Source organism: Sminthopsis crassicaudata, chromosome 3, assembly GCF_048593235.1.
Source record: "Sminthopsis crassicaudata isolate SCR6 chromosome 3, ASM4859323v1, whole genome shotgun sequence".
Classification (NCBI taxonomy): domain Eukaryota; kingdom Metazoa; phylum Chordata; class Mammalia; order Dasyuromorphia; family Dasyuridae; genus Sminthopsis; species Sminthopsis crassicaudata.
In genome coordinates this window covers 441678614-441698303 of record NC_133619.1, presented here as the reverse complement: position 1 = coordinate 441698303, position 19690 = coordinate 441678614, and the positions used below count along the sequence as shown (strand labels likewise).

At 35.4% G+C, this 19690-nt stretch overlaps 1 protein-coding gene across 3 annotated transcripts in view; it reads right to left on the bottom strand.

Moving 5' to 3' along the window:
- Positions 1-18676, bottom strand: part of TLK1 (tousled like kinase 1) — a 163273-nt gene extending 144597 nt beyond the window's left edge. For 2 of the 3 annotated variants that reach the window (XM_074303142.1, XM_074303143.1), the window contains exon 1: positions 17479-18019. In XM_074303142.1, the coding sequence (XP_074159243.1) occupies positions 17479-17635 (157 nt within the window). In that variant the 5' untranslated portion in view covers positions 17636-18019. Of the gene's footprint in view, positions 1-17478; positions 18020-18540 lie in introns of those variants that run through there. The other variant, XM_074303144.1, reaches the window with a different exon arrangement.
- Positions 18677-19690: the final 1014 nt, after the last annotated feature.

Sequence of the window (19690 nt, the reverse complement as noted above, 5' to 3'; positions counted from 1 at the left end):
ATCAAGTGCTTTTTGCCTATTTGTTTTTATTGGGTACAATAAAGAGTTAAATTGGAAAATAGGAAAGGAAAATCCAGAAACGACTGATATATATATATATATATATATAAAAAAAAAGGCACCACTAAAAATTATTTAAAAGAAAAAGAAAACCAAACATCTAGGAATGGTCACAATCCCAACTAAAATGAAATTGGAAGCATTATCCTCAAAAAAACAAAAAAATCTAACATAGGATATTAAGCATAAAATCCTCTGCCTATAATTTAGTAGACATTAAAAGACCAAAATACAATTTCTTTTTTAGAAAAACTAAAATTACTAAAATTCATTGTAGCCTGAACTAAAAACAAACAAACAAACAAACAAAAACAGAAGAGGGAAGAAATATGAAATTTATAGAAAGATTATTGGATCAAATCCTTTGAAAAAGACCATGAAACATTATCTATCTACTGTAGCCAAAATATTATAGCAGAAGAACAGAATTTCGGGGTCATCAATCTGTTGTTTACCCCGTTTTCAGAAAATGTAATTTGAAACTCCCAAGTTGCCATCTATGTTGAGGAAAATAAAATAATTCAGAAAAATATTTAATTTTCTTGAGAAAACTATAATTAGAAAACCATTTAAAAGTAAAATAAGATACTATTTTGTCGTAGTATATTTTTAATTGAGAATTTCATCTTCAATTAATAAGTCACAATTGACTCATTAGAATTTCATCTTCAGTTAATGAGTCAACTTTAAGTTTCAATGAATAGTTTATAATTAATAAGTACAACTACTATAGGGACTTCCATCCAATACTTTTTACCTTCTGCAAAATCATCTTTTACCAGCTGCCTACTACTTAAGGACAAGGTGATTCACTTGGGCCTAGAATTCAGTCCTTGGGTTTCCTGAGATCACAAGTATTGTCTTAGCTAAAAATGTTCTTATTTAATGGTAAAAGAAAAGGGCAGGGAAAGGGAGTGACATCCCATTTTATTTTATTAGGTCAATATAAATGACAAGCCTAGTAACTTGTTTCCTAGGAAACAAAGAAGTCCTCTACTAGAGCCAGAAGAGAAGATATGCTTCACATTAGCTTTTGGCCCAACATTCTATTAATGAATTCAAATTATATCTTTAATAGACAAAAAAAAACCCAAACAAAACAAAACAAAAAAACCCATCCTATTAATATTATTCATTTTGAAAGACCCAGATTTACATGAACTAATTAAGTGAAATGGGCAGAACCAAAAGAACACTGTATACAGCATGATATCAATTCTGATTAATTTGGCTCTTTTCAGCAATGAGGTGATTAAGGCCAATTCCAATAGACTTGTGAAGGAGAGAACCTTCAGAGAGACTGAACATGGATCATAATATAGTATTTTCACTTTTTTTATTGTTGTCTGCTTTTTGTTTTCTTATTTTTTTCCTTTCTGATCTGATTTTTCTTCTGTAACACGATAATTGTAGGAAATATATATAGAATTGCACATATTTAACATATATTGGATCACTTGCTGTCTAGAGAATGGGACTGGAGAAGGGAAAAAAATTTGGAACACAAGGTTTTGCAAGGGTAAATGTTGAAAACTATCTTTGCATATTTTTTGAAAATAAAAAGCTATTTTTTTTAAATCCTAGGGTGATAACTAATACACGATAGTTTAAATAATTTAATTTTCAATTTTATTATGTCTACAGAAGATTATTAAAATCCTCAATAATAAGATAGGAATAATCACTATACAAATTTTTTTTTAATTTTAAAAAAAGCACACAAAAAGAAAACAAATCAAATAAGGTTTTCCCTTTTCTTCCTCCCCATCCCCCAAAAAAAGGCATGTAGGGAAGATTGAAAAAAAATTCCACAAAAAATACCACATGAAGATAAACAAAATAATAGATACATTTGTTTAAAACTCTTACAAGAATGATAAAGATTAGAAATTGATGCAAATTTGACAAGTCAATATTATTTCTAAATTCTATTATGGATAGAATAAGCACCAGCATTGCCCTTCCAGTCCCATAAACACAGACAAGGAAAAATGACAAATATCAAAATTCCTAAAAGTTAGGCAGAAGGAAAGAAAAACAGTAATTAGAAATGAATAATCCATAATCTTATAGAGTTAAGCATAGACTAAGCTTCCTTCATACATATAAAATTCAGTTGAATGAATAAGCTAGTTAAAGTCACCACAATTTCATAATCTCTAATATTTCAGCAACCTTAGACCATACTAAAGTAGAAGGGATCCCTTCTGCTTTTTGAAATAAAAAAACTCAATCCCATAGGGACAGATTGTCAGTTTCCTGCCTGTCTTAAAATTGAGTGCTAAGATAATTTTAAAATTTATGTTTTATCTATAGAGCTTCAAAACTGGAAAGTAAATAAATTTTACTTATAGTCTGTTATCACTGTCCAATAAACTACTTTTATACTTGAGACCCAAGGAAAAGAGCTGCATTCTTTAGGACAAAACACACACATATATGTGTGTACATACACAAACATACATACATATATACACACAGAGATCATGATTCATACTTAAATTTTTAAGTTTTCAAAATGAATGTTTAAAAATTTCTAGTATTTTCTAGAATTTCTAAAACTGAAATGCCTAATTGCTATACAACAGAAGTAGAGAATTTCTGCAGGAAGCGTGAAACATCCCAAAACAGCCTGATAAAACAGCCACAACCTTGCCAAGAAGACTGTTGGTTGTCTTCTCTGGTTAATTTTTCTCAATTTACAGAACTCCAAAGCTTTCAATGTCCAAAAGTAGATCTCATAAAAATGGTCTCAGTCTCTAATTTTGCTTCTATTCCTCTAACAAAGATTTCCAGATGCCATAATCCCAGAAACTATCACAGTCCCTTTGTATATGATGGAAAAGTCATACAGGGATTGCATGGGGAAAGGAGGAAGAAAGAAAAGAAAGAAAAAGACAAGATAGACAGAAAAATTTTAATCCCTGGGGCATTAGGCCAAGATGCAGGAAACAAGCCAACTCCTGCTGTTGGAAAGTCAGACCTTTGAAGATATGAAGAACTATGTGGAGATATACATATATTTTGCAAGAAAACTCAATGATGATTATAGATTATAAAGAACTAGCGTGGAAAAGAAAAAATTATAAATAGTGTTTTACCTGCCTGTAATGCTTATTACAATCTTTCATGTGGTCCATTTATCAGAGAGGCAATATCTGGTATAGAGCTGAATTTGAAATCTGGAGGAGATCCACATCTCAGCTCTAACTTACTACCTGTCTGACCCTGGAAAAGTCATTTCATGTCTCTTTTGGCCTTACTTTCTTCATTGATAAAACAAAGTTAGATTAGATTCTTACATATCTTCTGGCTACAAATATGATAACATGCAATATTTACACCTAGCATAATGTGTTTCCATAGAAAATCAGGCTTGCTTTCCTTACTAGTCAACTCATGTGCTCAGTCTTTATAATTTGTTGATTACAGAACATAGTTGTCTGTAAAAGTAGAGCATAAGCCTTGAGATTTACTGTAGTTTAATCAAATACCCACTTGGGACACATCACTTACCACAGACTTACACTCATTTACCCCAATTTCGCCTATCTACTCTATCTCCTTTCCCCAGCAAGGAAAAAGTTTCACATGAATAATCATGAGCATTTCTTAGTATCAGAGCTAGCAGGGTTCATAGTTCTACCTTACTAAGGTTCAGATGTTAAGTGATTTGCTCAAGGACACATAGTATTAGAACTGCAATCTGAACCCAAGTTTTCTGATTCCAATTCTAGTGTTTTACCCTGAAACATGCTGCCTCTTTGGTTTTCAAAGTATTTTTTAATATTCTCCAATAAATATCTCAAAGGAGAAGCAAAATTTCTTTCCCAGTTTTGTTTTTTAAATGGCTGCTACAAGACAAAAATTAACAACTACACTTTTAATTTTGGTTAATGGAATTTAGTTTGGAATGGTGTTTAGCTATAAGCTAGTATAACTTCTATCATTTTTCAAATTTTGAAATTAAGAAACCAAAGAGAAACTACAATGTAATTCAACTCCCAGACTCATACTATTTAGTGACAAAGCTGGGGTTAGCACTATAATAAGGTTCTATGACCTTCTCATTATCAGATATTGCTCCTATTTGAATTTATATGTTTGCATTTATGTTAGATACAAATATTAAGCTTCTACAAATTCCTAGTGGACTTTCCCCCCCATCAAGTAGCAATTTTAACAATATAGTGCAGTAATAATAAATAAAGCAACAATAAATACTAGCAGCCAAAATTATTTTCCTTATACTCAGATTTAATCATAACATATCACACTCTGAACAAACTCTTCAAATGGCCCTTTATTACCTACAAAGTAATAGGTTCCTCTATTCCTTTATCCCATGTACTAGAACCATAATGAAATGGAATTCTCCTCTTCCCCCTTCCACTAGGGGTAGAATTCCCTTTGGAGTTTCACATAACACACTGTACTTCTTTAATGTGTTTTTTCATATTACATTTATTTGAAGTATATATTTTATCACCTTACTATGTAAGCTCTACAATGCAGAGACTACAATTAAAATAGTATATATTAACCACTATGAGAATAATGATTTTACCATAGACACTTAATAAAGTTATGTTGAAATGAACTGAATTAGTAACAATTTAACAGAATTAGACCTTTAGAACTGGAACATCAAAGGTCATCTAATCCTACCTTTTCATTTTACAGATAAGGAAACTAAAGACCAGAAAGGTTAAGTGACTTTACCAGTGTCACAGCAGAAATAAGGAGCAATGACAAACTTTGAAACCAGTTCCTCTAAACCAAAATTCTTTCCAATATTTCGTCTCCTTGTGTCATTGATTGCAAAGAACTTGACTGCTCATTGAGAACAATGTATTTTGCAATAGGAGAGAAAAGAGTACTTCTTACATAGCTTTTAAAGGATTTTTTTTTAAACTACAAGAACAGAAATTATTAGCAAGTTTTAGACTAGACTAACTAACTAGACTAACTAGTGTTACACAACAATACTCCTTCACTTCTTCAAAGAAAGGGAATGGGACAGGAGATATTTTCTCATATCATTTTCTTTTGGGCCAAGCTTTGTCATAATATTAAACTCTTTTTGATGTTGGTTGGTTGGTTTTTGCTAAATGTTTCCCCCTTTTAAAATGTTTTTGTTCTAAGGCTTTCTGCATGAAGGAGAGAAAAAAGAGGTATATGATGGAAAATATAGATAATACAAAAACAAAATATTTCAATAATTTTGACTTTTTAAAAAATTGATTCTTAATCTTCTATAAGTAAATTCCGAACAAAATATATTGACTTTAAAACATTTAGTCAATTTCATAAGTTATTATCTATAGTTTGGGGAAATAAAAGGTGCATAACTTCAAAAGATCTTAGCAAACATGCCCAATTTCATTATCAAGAAACTCATCAGAAATTTTACAATTCAAAATTTCTAGGGCTTTGAAGATTCCGTGGACATTTCCCAATGTCTGAGACAAATCAAATAACTTTCTTTTGTCCCCATTATTTTTTTTAACATTACACCCCCGTGGGGCAACTAAGTGGCTGGAGGAAGACTCATTTTCCTGAGTCAAATCTAATCTCAGACACTTACTAGCTATATGATTCTGGACAAGTCACTTAACTTACCCTTGCTTGCTTCAGTTTCCTCAACTGGAAAAGGAAGTGGAGAAGAAAATAGCAAAACTACTCCAGTGTTTTTGCCAAGAAAAACCCAAATGGGGTCACAGAGTAGGGCATAATCAAACCCACAAAATTATCATAATTTGATTTTCACTAATGTTGGTAGAGAAAACTGTTATGGGCCAGAACTTGAAACAAGGTACTGAGTGGAATTGAGGAGACAATGGTTAAATCTAGTTTAGCATTGATTTAATCCTACAACAAATAATGGTTTCCTAGTGATATAAAGGTTGGTTTATATTCATTGTAGAGCATATAAGCTAGAAGCTCTCAGGGCCAGAGTAGACAAGTGCACTAGAAGCTCTCAGATGCTGAGACAGATTCATTCCATCGTTCATCTTTGTGGTGGCTGGAGGCTGAAGCTCAAACTTTTGGATTAAGAGACATTTGGAGAGAGCTAGAGGCAGAAGCTGACAGAAGTAAAGGACTGACAGTAGGAGCTCAAGCTCTGGGAACCAAGGAGAGAGATAGGCCTCTAAGAAAGCTAACCAGGCCCTGAAAGGGGACAAGACTTGGAACACCTGGCTGTACTTGTGATTACTGATCTGAAATAATGGCTGCCTCCAGAGACCCCAAGAAAATCTCAACAGAGAACATTACATTTTAGAGAGAACATTACAGAAAACAGACAGCATCCTTCACTTCTGACTCATGTTACCTCATGTTGAATCTCAAATTGACTAACATTTAAAATTTAGTTGTTTGTGGTTGATTTTATTTATATATTTCAAGATATTTTTAAAGTTTGCAGAGGCCACAAAAAGATACACTAACACAAAAGTGTTAATAAACCAACAATGGCATTAGTGCAATCATTAGGGACAGTACGTAACCACACAAAGTAAAAATCATGTCCATATACCCTTGATCCAGGAATCTTCCTATTAGGCATGCATTCCAAGCAAGTCAAAAACAAATAAAACACTCATATACTTCAAAATACTTTTTTTTTAAATAGTTTTTATTTACCAGATATATGTATGGGTAATTTTACAACATTGACAATTGCCAAACCCTTTGTTCCAATTTTTCCACTCCTTTCCCCCCTCCCATGGCAGGTCGACCAATACATGTTAAATATGTTCAAAATACTTTTAGCAGAACTTTCTTATAGTAGCAAAGAAATTGGAAAGAAGATGCCCAGCCAAAGATGAAAAGGCTAAACTAACTGTGGTATATCAATGTAATAAAATATTCCATAATGCAAGAAATGAATATAAAAAAAAAAAAAAATCAGAAAAAACAAAGGGAAATTACCAGAACTAAGGACTAAATTATATATGATTACAACAAATGAAATGGAAATAATGAAACTGTGTGGAACAGATTGGGTGCAAGACCCCCTTCCCAATCCAATTAGCTAATCAGAGACATCATCAGGTACAAAGAGAAAAAGCATTTATTTAATCCCTACAGGGAGAGGCCCAGACACACACCTGGGAGCTATCCCGTGCTCCCACCATGTACTCCTGGAACCTGACCTGCCTTCCAGTTTGTCCAGGGTTTAAAAGCAAAAGACTAGAGCCTTCTCATTGGATACACTAACAGGATGTAACCATCCTTAATCAAAGATCACTAATGCTGACTGCCTCTCACAGGTCATGTCACTTCCTACAACTTCCGGTATCTCAGGTTCAAAGTTCATTCCTCCAGAGAGTAAATGACCTCCCCAAGGTCTCAGTTCTGGAAAAAGGAAACATGTGCCGCAATATTGAGAAATACTTCATCCAATCAGTCCCATTCAAAACAAAACTGAATACTATATTAATAGTGACTAAGAAGAATTTAAGAAATGCCCCTTCCTCCTTCCTATCCTCCTTTGAGGAGGCACATGTCTATGGGTATGGAACATTACAATTGTTCATGTTGGCTAGTTTGCTGAAATGCCTCCATATTCCCCTAAATAACCCCTAAAATATCTTTTATTCAAGAAACAGCTTGCTGGGTAAGAGAGGAGAGGTAGGGGAAAGGAAACATTTGGAAAAGAAGGTGTTAGAAAAATAATGAACAAATTTTAATTTAATTTGTAAAAAATCTTTAATTCCTATATCAGGGTAGCTTAACATTTTTTGTCATGAACTCCTTTGACAGTTTGGTGAAGCCAGGGGATCTCTTCTCAGAATATTTTTTAAGTAGATAGGCTTATAAAGGAAACCAATTATATTTAAAGTTATCAAAATATAGACATAAAAAAATTCAAAGACTCCAAAACTCTTCATCTCTATCAACAAAAAATTAAGAGGCTTTAGTTGTATACTGATATCTACCAACTATTCTGAATTTTTCTTATTATTTTATTCTAATTTAACTGAGAAGCAGTAGTAAAATGTAAAGTGCAAAGAATTTTGAATGAAGACTCGCATAAGGAATCAAATTCTATCTCTAATTTATAAAAACTATATGTGCAGGCAATATAAAGTTTTGATCTGTAAAATGAGGATACCAAGACAAAGGGTTGTTTGCAGTTTGTATGTAGTAAAACACTTTCTACGTTTCAAACTGCTGCATTAGCTTTTAAATATATTATAGTGAGTTGATCTTGCTAATAATAAGCATGGGGAAAAAAAGGATACATATCTAGCCCACGATATACCTCTACCTGACAAGTATCAGAGAGGGTCTCTTGAAGCTTTTCTACTACCCTCTAACTTTTCTCCACTTATATAAAAGTTTGTATTAAACAGTTCTGACTCAGTCTGATTATATTATGTGCCCTTATATACAACACTAGTGAGACAGGTTCACAAAATTTAACATTCAGATAGTCTATTTCAAACTATTTGTGTCATTCAAGGGCAAAACATAAATCCAAAGATGGGCCTAGCATGAGGAAAGATATGTGGAAGAAATAAACAGAACAAAAACTGTCATTAATTAGAATAACAACCAGAAGAAAACTGCCTATTTTCAAAGCATTACAGAAGAGATGAAATGTACTTCAAAGGTTCAGAAATCTAATATCAACTATGCTCAAATTATGAACCCCCACCACATTCCCATTACTCCCACAAGTGGTTATGCAATTTGATGATATAGGGCAGAAAAGAACCCTAAAGCTGCCCATTTCACTTTAAGGAAACATTTCCTTATAATCCTCTAGCTCTGATTCCCTGTAACTTATACACATTGGTTCAGGTCTAGTTCTACCTCTAGGGCCAATTCTACTTTCAACTACCTTCAAGTTTTTCATTCTTGCAAAGTTCCAATAAGGGCCAACATATAATAACTTTGTCAATAAGGAATTTAAATGCCAGGTTTGCAAGGAAAGGATTCAAACTGAGTTTTAGAATTTCCATAATTCAGAATGTTGCTTATGAGGGCATAATTCCAGGAATAAGGTGATGGTGATATGAATTTCTCAGAGATTAGGTTGATTTAAAAAAAGATAGCAGGGACTGTGTGTAGTTTTATCTAAAATAACTATATGAAGTGGAAGGCTGGCAGACTAAAATTAAATAAAGTATCAAAGCTGACAAGGACCATCTGGGGTCATCTAGTCCAACAAGTGCAAGAAAAGGAATCATCTCTTCAACATCTTTAATAAGTCATACAACCTCTGTCTGAAAGCCTTCCATATTAGAGGATTTACCTCATTCACTTCTGAACAGTTCTTTTTGGACAAGACTTTTTTTTTTTTTTTTTAATAATAGCTTTTTATTTTCACAATACATACAAAAATAGTCCTCAAAATCTACCCCTGCAAAACCTTTCTCCCTCCCCTCCCATAACCCCTCTGATCCAATATATGTCAAATGTGCAATTCCTCTACACACATCTCCACATTTATCATGCTGCACAAAAAAAATCAGAACAAACAACAAAAAAAGGTGAAAATATCATGTTGTGATTCACACTCAGACCCCACAGTCTTCCCTCTGGATGCACATGGTTTTCTCCATCACAAATCTACTGGAATTGGCCTGAATTATTTCAATGTTGAAAAGAGCCATCACAATTGTTGTGTATAACGTTCTCTTGGTTCTATTCACTTCACTCAGCATCAGTCTGTATAAGTCTCTCCAGGCCTTTCTTAAATGATCCTGCTGATCATTTCTTATAGAAGAGCAATATGCCATTACATTCACACATCACAACTTATTCAGCCATTCCCCAACTGATGGGTACTCAATCAGTTTCTAGTTCTTTGACACTACAAAAAAGGGCTGCTGCAAACATTTTTGCACATTGGATCCTTTTCCCTTTTTTATGATGTCTTGGGGATATAGACCCAGTAGAGAAATTGCTAGATCACAGGGTATGCACAGTTTGATAGTCCTTTAGGCACAGTTCCAAATTGGCAAGATTTTTCTAATAGGCTTTTTTCATATACAAAATTGAAATGTATTTCACAAACCCATCCTTTTTATACTTAGGTTTACTGACCTTTTTTTTTCCATAGAAAAATCTCAATTGGAATAATTATGATCATAGATTTAGAGCTGAAAAAGCCTCAGACCACACCTTATCTGTTCCTCTACATTTTGTATAAATGAGAAACTTGGACCCAGAAAAATTATGTAATTTGCATAAAGTCATATGCAAATAACAAATGGCAGAGCTGGTTCCTTTTATGTTTTCATCTCCAACACCGAGGACAGCATTGAGTACACAGCAGAGGCATAATAAAAGTCTATTATATGAAACTTTTTCTCCCTTGTACGAAGGCAAATTTAACTTTTTGTTAATTGGTAGCTAATTGCAATCTCCTCTGCTTTCAAACTTTAGCAAGAATTATTCTAAAAAAGTGCTATGTTGTACTGCCTTACTAAATAAAGCATAATGAATATAAAAATAGAATCTTTCTGTGGTCACAATTATATACAATTATGATTACAAAACACATTTAATAATAACTTTTATATAGCAACTAAAATTTGCAAAGCACTTTTATGTGTATTATCTAATGTGGGGCTTTTAATAAGCTTAAATTAGGTGCTACTATTATCCCCATTACAGATGAGGATATTGACACATAGAAAAATTAAGTAACTTGTCCAAGAGGCTTTAAGCTAAGTAATAGTATCTGAAGCAACATATGGACTCAGGTGTTCCTCAGGTCCCCTTTAAAGTCTAACATTCCATTATTCATATCCATTCTATCAAAACCTCATTTCCATGAAGAGCAGATTTGTTTTGATTTTAAAGTCAAGATCCCATACTCCTCCCTAACTTGATTCTATATTCAATATTAGAAATAAATTAATAAAAGACATAAGCTAGGGGAAGAATTTTTAATTACATCTAAGTGTAATCTCTTTTGATTCCAGGGCATCTTTGAAAATTGTTGATATTATAAATTCCAACGTAAGAGTGTTTTGTTGAGAAATTCAACAGCATCTGAAGATGTAATAGACAGGAAGCATCAGAAACAAGACATGACACCTGTAGCAGCTGCAGTAGAGGTGCTGGAGACACAATGGAAACATCTTAACCCTCAAGGAGGTTATTTTCCATTAACTTGAAGGCACACAAAACCCAGCCACAAAGTTTCTATAATTTTTAAGCAATTGTTTCAGGGAGTCCAGAAACTTGGATGGAGAAAAAAAAAATCTTTATTTTAATGTAATTGATTTCCTTTAAAACAATATATGCTTTAAGTATTTAAAAACATCCTGAGGACTGGTCTACTGGCTTCAACAAATAGCCAACTTTGTCTATGACACAAAAATGCTAAAGAACCCGTCTTTAAGAATAGCTGGAATGAAAGGGGTTTTGTTTTGGGGTTTTTTTTTAACCTATGCAAAAAAAATATATATATATATTGTTTAGTCTTTTTTTTTCTTCTCTTTTTTTAATTAATTTTTATAATTATAACATTTTCTTTGACAGTACATATGCATAGGTAATTTTTTTTTTTTTTACAACATTATCCCTTGTACTCCCTTCTGTTCCGAGTTTTTCCCCTCCTTCCCTCCACCCCCTCCCCTAGATGGCAGGCATTCCCATACATATTAAATATCTTATAGTATATCCTAGATACAATATATATGTGCAGAACTGCATTTTGTTGTTGTTGTTGCAAAGGAAGGATTGTATTCTCAAGGTAAAAATAATCTGGGAAGAGAAACAGAACAAAACAAAACAAAAAAAAACCCAATGCTCTCAGTTTACATTCATTTCCCAGTGTTCCTTTTCTGGGTGTAGCTGATTCTGTCCATCATTGATCAATTGGAATTGGATTAGCTCTTCTCTATGTTGAAGATATCCACTTCCATCAGAATACATCCTCATACAGTATCATTGTTGAAGTGTATAATGATCCCCTAGTTCTACTCGTTTCACTCAGCATATTGTTTAGTCTTAAAAAGTTTTAAAAAATGTACAAATGAGTAAAACCAAATACTTTAAAGTATACTAGGAGATGTATGTTCATCTAACATACCTGAGAGGCATAACATTTTTTGATAAGGTAATTATGTAGGTTTTTAATTAAGGATGTTAGTTACTGAAAACAAAAATCAATGAGAGGTTTCAAGAAGGTGAATTTCAGCTCAATATACAGAGCTTTCCAACAGCAACTGTTGAAGATGATAGGCATCATTATATTTACTACGTAATTTTATATTCATCTACATATCTACATCAGTATTTTGGATTATAAATTCTAAAAAGCACATGATTACTTAAACATCCTTTCATTAAAATCAAAATGAGAACTATATATTTTTATGAACTTAAGTCACCACTCTGAGAAATGTTTCTCTACCTTTAAGAAAGAAATTGTGACTTGTTACCTATAAAAAAAGCTATAAGGTATAAATGTCAGTATTAGAATTAGAAGATACCTTAGGGGAAATAGTGTTAAAATTTTTGTTATAGAACAGAAGTGGCAACATGGAATAGTATGAAACTAAAACTAACCTAGCTGTGAAACTGATTAAATCATGTAGTGTCTATGAGCTTCGATTTCCTATAAAATTTGTAAGCTGAAATCAATTATCTCTGAGGTCTTTTCCATGATTATATAAAGCTACAAAATCATAAAGTTACTAATAGCAACAGGATTAGAACTCTGAACTTCTGGCTCAGAATCTCTCCTATACTTTTTTACCTTTCTTGTAAGACTATGCAAAACACAAAAGATTATGAAAATGAATTACATTTTAAAGATGATTCTTCAATCAAAAATGAACCATTTTGATCTAGCAGCAAAATATGATAATAATGCATACAGCTGGCACTTAATGCTGTCTGAATGAAAAGATGGCTCCATAATAATAGTACTTGCTATACCACCCTCTGTTAAGCAAGTTAAAAGTCTTTTTTTTTTCGTTAAACATCTAAACATTGAATCTGAGTCACAGATTATTACTATAATATATATAGCATACCTCACAAATATTAATTTCCATATTAGGGGGAAAATATTGTATGAGCATATGACTTTCTGAATAAGGAATATTAAAATTTTTCATTTCTTTTTGTCTTCTGATGCTACTTAACTTGCATTTTGCAAAACTCGAGAGATCTATTTAATTAAACAATTTTCCTTCATGTTTTGTCTCTAAGGAATCCTCAGTTTAAAAAAAAAACTGGAGCATTTTAGTTTAAAGCATTTTACTCTTGAATTTGCAACAAGCATTACAAATAAAAAAGTCTACATAGACTATTTTGTTTACAATTTTTCTTTCAAAATTGAAAATCAGTGCCCTACAGTATTATAAAATTCTACATTCAAACCTACAATAGCTTTTCTAAACGATACCATAAGCAGTGTATGATTCCCTAAAATGTCTTCAAAGCTTATATATTTCACAGGGAATTTAGCAAGATTGCAGGAAGACTGATCGTATTGACTCCAATAAGTGCAGGGAAAAAAAAAAACTACCGAGAAAAAGCACAATATAAATGCAAAATAGTAATGAAACCAAAAATACAATTTCATACTGGTGACATGAGAATATTCCAGAATGTTTGTAGATGTTTAAATACAGTCTAGATGTAAAAAAAAGTTAAAGGAAATGAAAATCTTTTCTAAGATTATCTAGACGATCTCTTACACAATGCAAGAATTTTTTATACAAAGGATGATTATCCAGCTTCTCTCTAAAAACTTCCAAAGATAGGGTGCTAGGTGCATCTTCACTATTGAATTGTTCTAAGCTATTGGAAAAAATCCTGGTATTTGGCTAAAACATAGTCCTCACTACTTTCATCCACTGGTTCTATTTGTCTCTAAGCACAACTAGGAAGACCAATTATCCTACCTCCATCCAGTTATCACTTCTCCAGTCTACATATTTCAGGTTCCTCACATGAAACTGTTTCCAGTGCACCTTAATCATCCTCATCTGTATAGCTACCAATTATTCCACCTCTTTAAAAATGCCACACCTTTAAATGAATACAATACTGGAGATGTGATCTGACCAGGACAGAATTTACTACAATTTTCTTCTCATGACCTGAATACTATTCTGCAAATGCAGTCTAAGAGTCTATAACTAAATGTGAGTGGCATACCAAGAAACTCATTTCCAGATCTCTGACAACACAAAGGTTTGTAAGAAACATGTAGTAAATCTTTATTTTCAGTTTTTTACTATTTTTATACATTCATATATGTGGAATCAAATTACTATAATCACAGGAATGCCTTCTTTTCAAATTTAGAAACAGGAAGAACAACTTAATTGTTCTACAATTCCACTTTTGTGAAAAACATCTAGTAGGCTTTGTCAGGTTTATATTAAACATTCAATAAAAGCAATACTACTCACAGTTCACTGAAAATGGACAAAGCAGATCTGAGCAGGATAGAAAATTCAAGGAAAGACTTTTAACTTAATTTCATTATATTAATAATAACTCATGCAGTGATCCACAAATAAATCACTAATTTATGTGAAACTAGGCTAAGGAATAACTCAAATAAACTGAAGTTCAATTTGATTTATTTACCAATTTCTTATCCCCTATAGCTTAAAAGATCATTAAGAAAAACAGAAATGTCATAGGTTTAAATAACCAAAAGAGAAAGTCAGCTATCTATTCCTATGTAGCTCAATAGTTTCATTTTTGTAATTCCAGTACCCAGCATAATTTAGCACATAGTAGGTACTTTAAAATATTCCTTGGATTAAAAAAAAAAATCTAAGGAGACTCAAGGAATTCAAATAAGCAAACATTTAACACCTGTAGCCCAACCACAGGATATAAAAAGACAAAATGAGACTGCCCCAGGCTATAAGAATAAAGCAATAGGTCTAGACTATAGTTATTCCATTAGAAAACTTGATTGGTTTTAATTTTTAAGTGAGGAGGAGTTGAGAACTTCAACAATAGCATTCAAATCACTAAAAGCAGTAGGTCACAAACTTTTTAAAACCATTTTAAAAAGGTTAAATATATCAATTCATAGATTATATTAAGATATTGTTTTAAAAGTTAAATGTTTTTCATGGAGAACAAATCTGAAAATACAATCAATACTTCATCCTTGAGCCCTACAATTTACTGTAATAATATATTAACAAATTAAAGAAAATAATTTTTCTGACAACAGAGGTCTGTTTTTACCTTGACACATACAGACAAGTTCCATTAACATTAATGACTCTTACAAAAGCACTCAAGAGAATAAATTGAGTTCCTCACATATCTCTCAAACCATCTCATATTTATATAACATACTGACATGCATAATTGGGGAAATGTGCTAAGCACTTGTTAAAATGTAAACTGTGGATTTACACTCAACTGCAACATATTATGATGTAGATACTTAGGGCTTTAGATATGCAATTTCCCTTAGCATTAATGTAAACTCAAGAGACCAAAGCCCTATGCAAGGAGATGAAAACGTACCTCCAGAGGGCTAACACTGTTAGTATCTTTCTTTCTAGTCAAATAGAAATATCCCACAGAGTCCTTATAGTCACTTGATGTGAATTTTAAGCTTCCAACAGAAACATATCCTTGTGTTTCAAGAATTAGTATCTATTGACACAAAATTCACAACAATCCAGAACTAGACAAAACTAAAACAAAAATCAATCCCTTCAGCTATTTGATAAACCCAGTTTTAACTACAGAATATTTCCTCCCCACTACAACAGCATACTTTTTTTGAAGAGCACAATTGTCTTTCCTGATAAGGAAACTTGTTACTATATAATCTCTGAAGTTTGAGGGGCTAGATTTTTGTAGCCTGAAACTACTAGTTTATTTTTGTTGCAAAGTAACAATCAAATGAGCCAACACACCCTTAAAAAAAAGGCAGGGAAAAAAAAAGTATTTTCCACATTGGCCTTTTTCCAATTCATTATCATATTCAACTAAAACTATATAAAACAAATCAGAAATAACATGTTAAGGAATACCATATTATTTAAATAGCATTGAGGAAAGGAGGAACACAAGATGCCATAGAATTTTTAAATTGAATTGATTTGCTAAATTTGAGTCAGGAGATACTCAAACCATTAAAAAAAAATAATTAGCATACAGTTTTAGAGGTGAGATGAAAGCAGAAAATGTCTGTCAATTTATTCAGTATGTTTAATGGATGCCATAAATCAAACCTTTTTATGAATTTTCTAGAGCATATTCATGTCAATCTTTGAGCCTGCTATTGTCACTTTTTACACATGCTCATAGGTACCACACTGACAAGGAATGATATATCTGTCAACCACGGGTACAGAGATTAAAAGGACAAACCAGTGATTATACATTTTCATTTCTATGAAAATTAAATATTTAACAAATCTTTTCAAAATATGCTGCACTCTGCTTGTCCTTCGAAATAAGGTCTTTGATTTCTTTCAAAGATTCATTACAGTAGATTTACATTTTGTCGATCTTCCCCTCCCCCCTGGGGCTGCAACCTTTTCTGAATTAGGCAACTGCCTAAGGGCGTTTGAGTAAATTTCTAAGTGTTTGATTAAAATACTGCTGAAGTTAGGGCAAAACAGGATTTTATATGACCCTTTTCCTCCACTAAAATTAGATATATTCCTAGATTTCATTTTACGTTCAATACTTTTAAATAGAGCAAGTTGTAATTTTAGCTAAAAGCCCTCTGATAACTCACTAGCTGTATAATTGCTACATCTGGTGGCAACATATTTGAATGCAAGGAGCCAGAAGTTGGACAGCAATTGTAGCAGAAAAGAGCAAGAATGACTTGCTTGCACATAACCTTTATGCTGATATCCTATACACACACACACAATCCACAGTATCCTTTTCTGTTAGCTAGGAGTGTTTCTCTGGCACTAGAACACAAGAATGCACACTCCCGAGGTGATGGGCAAGGAAAAGTTGCAACCATTTGGAGAGGGTGGTTTAAGAAACCTGCCTACTGGAAGGTTCGTCTTTTCAAGAATGCACACAGAATCCCGAGGTGATGGGCGTACAGAAGCTTTCAGGAAGGGGACCGCCTCAATGGGAGGAGTGCAATAGACTACGGGGAAAGGGGAGGGGGCACAAGAAGGATGAAGGCTTGGGGGGAAAGGAGGAGGGTAGTGAAATCCACCATCGGTTTAGGAGAAGGGTGTTAAAGAGTAACTAAGCTCCAAGGTTCGTCTCCAGGAGCAAGGACGGACCCTGAGGCACGCCACAAAAAGTCATTCATCCAGTCCGCCCCTTCACCTCCCAGCGCCCCCCAGAACCCCTCAGCACCTCCCTCAGCCCCCGCTACAGACGGTCTCCGGGCCGCCCCATCCCCCACCTGCAGGGTCCCCGGGAGGAGGGCTGGGGTACGAGAGGGAGCCGGACGCGGGGCGCGGCGGTATTTACCTTCCTTGGGCCTCCCGGATGGCGGCGTGTGATTCAGCAGGGACCTGACTGCCGCTGCCGCCGCCGCCGCCGCCGCCGAGCCCGGGGTTGGAGACGTGGAGAGCTGGGACCAAGATGGCGGCCCCTCCAAACTTCCACTGCTACTTTGGACACTCATCAAGCTACTTTCTGGGAAGCGGACACCCCCCCGGCGGCGACGGCAGCGGCGGCAGCGGCGGCACCGGCATCCGCCTCAGTCATGGCCGGGGCCGTGATGGGGAGGGAGGGCAGAGGAGGGAGGGGACGGAGAGAGGAGGGAAGGCAGGAGAGGGCGGGCGTCGGGGAGGGGGGGCTCCAGGGGGCGCCGACAGGAGAGCGCTCCGAGGGGAAGGGGAGAGACAGCCTGGGTTCCGCGGGCACAACCTGCCGGCCCCTCCGCAGTGCGTCCGTTTGCCCCCGCTCCTCACCCCTGTCTCCGAGGCGGCAGCGGCGGCGGCTGCGCTGGGGCAGGGAGGTTGGGGCTGGCGGCGGAGGAGGCGGCGGCGGCGGCGGGGTAACCTCTGCATCAGTTACAGGAGGAGGAGGCGGCGGCGGCGGCGGCAGCGGCGTCACGCGCCGCCTGTGCAAACACTATCGCGAGGCTCCTGCACCTCCGGTAGCGGCGGCGGCCGCGGGAGCATGCATCGCGGGGGGAGGGACGTGAGGGGGAGAGGGAGGAGGGAGGAAGAGGCGAGGGGGAAGGAGCTACGGAGGGAGGGGATGATAGCGATTGACTCCCCCCCTCCTCCCTTTGGGTGAGCGCCCCCCCACCAATCCCAATGCAAAGTGTGAACAACCAGTCACCCTGGCAGCCCGAGCTTCCCAACCCAACTGGAGCCGGCGGAGGACTCCCCCTCCGTCCGAGACTCGCCCCGCACACGCGCTCCTCCACCTCCTCATGCCTGCTGGAAACTAGTGGTCTCTACGGGCGCAGCCGCTGCCAGCACTTCCAGCCGCAGCCACCTGACTTCCCCTTTTTCTGACGGAAGCCAGGGTTACCGAAAACCCACCCACCCGGGGACCCCTTCCCATCCGCTCACTCACCCCGTCCCGCTTGGGGGGCCGGGAATGAGGGGTGTGCATGGTGGAAGAAAAAGTGCCTCTCCTGCAGCTCCTCAGCTGTCACCGGGTGGCCAGTCTGAAAAGTTTAAGCGAGGTTTCGGGTCTCCCGATTCCCATCTTCCGTGCGTAGAACAAAATGGGAGTAACGAGGACCAAGGAAGAAAAGGGAAGGGAAAACCGACTCAACAATGTAAAGTTTTGTTAAAAAAAAAAAAAAAAAAAAAACGTTGTGACGAAAGGAATTGCAAAGGAGTATTGCCATATTTGTAAAAAAGAAAGACATATTCGTTAATCCTTTATCAAAAGTTGCAGAGTAAAAAAAAAAGTTTAAGACTAAAACTGCTAGGTCTTTATTCTAATGTTCATTTAATAGTTCTATATATAATAGTTATATATGCATATATATAACCTATATATATAGTTAGTTATATATAGGACATATAACTATATATCTATATACATTCAGTGTATACATATATTGCATTGTAGCTATAGATAAAGCTACACACATGCATTATACATCATATATCCGCAAATTTCTATTCATATATGCTATATATGTGTACATACACACACTATTATCTCCATTTCATAAATGAGAAAACCGCCTGAGAGATTAGGTGACTTGCCCAGGTAACAAAGTATTTAAGGCAGGATTCAAACCCAGGTGTTCCTGAGTTGGGGACAGCTATCCACTATGACATCTGGCTGTTTATAACAGTCCGATACTCTGGTAAATTAAGTTTTCTTTTTCTTTCTCACTTTTTTAAAAACTAGGGTAAACTATGATGCCTAGAAAAGAGCAATAACTTTGAGATCAGAATCCTAGCTTTGCAACTTGTCTGTAGAAATCACTTAACTTGTGTGCCTCAGTTCTCATTTGTAAAATGAAAGTAATGGGTCAGCTGCACACACAGGACTTTGATCAGCAAATGAGGATATTTTAAAGGTATTTTGCAATCCACATTGTACCCTATAAGTGTTATTTCCTTGAAGCACAATTTTGGTTACTGTATAATGACCACACATCTTGCAGTTATTTGCAATATGTCTGATGTTGGATGGGTGTATCTTACACAAAGTGGAATGCAGCGTATCAGCTCAAGAAAATAGAACAAAATTTCTTTTAAAA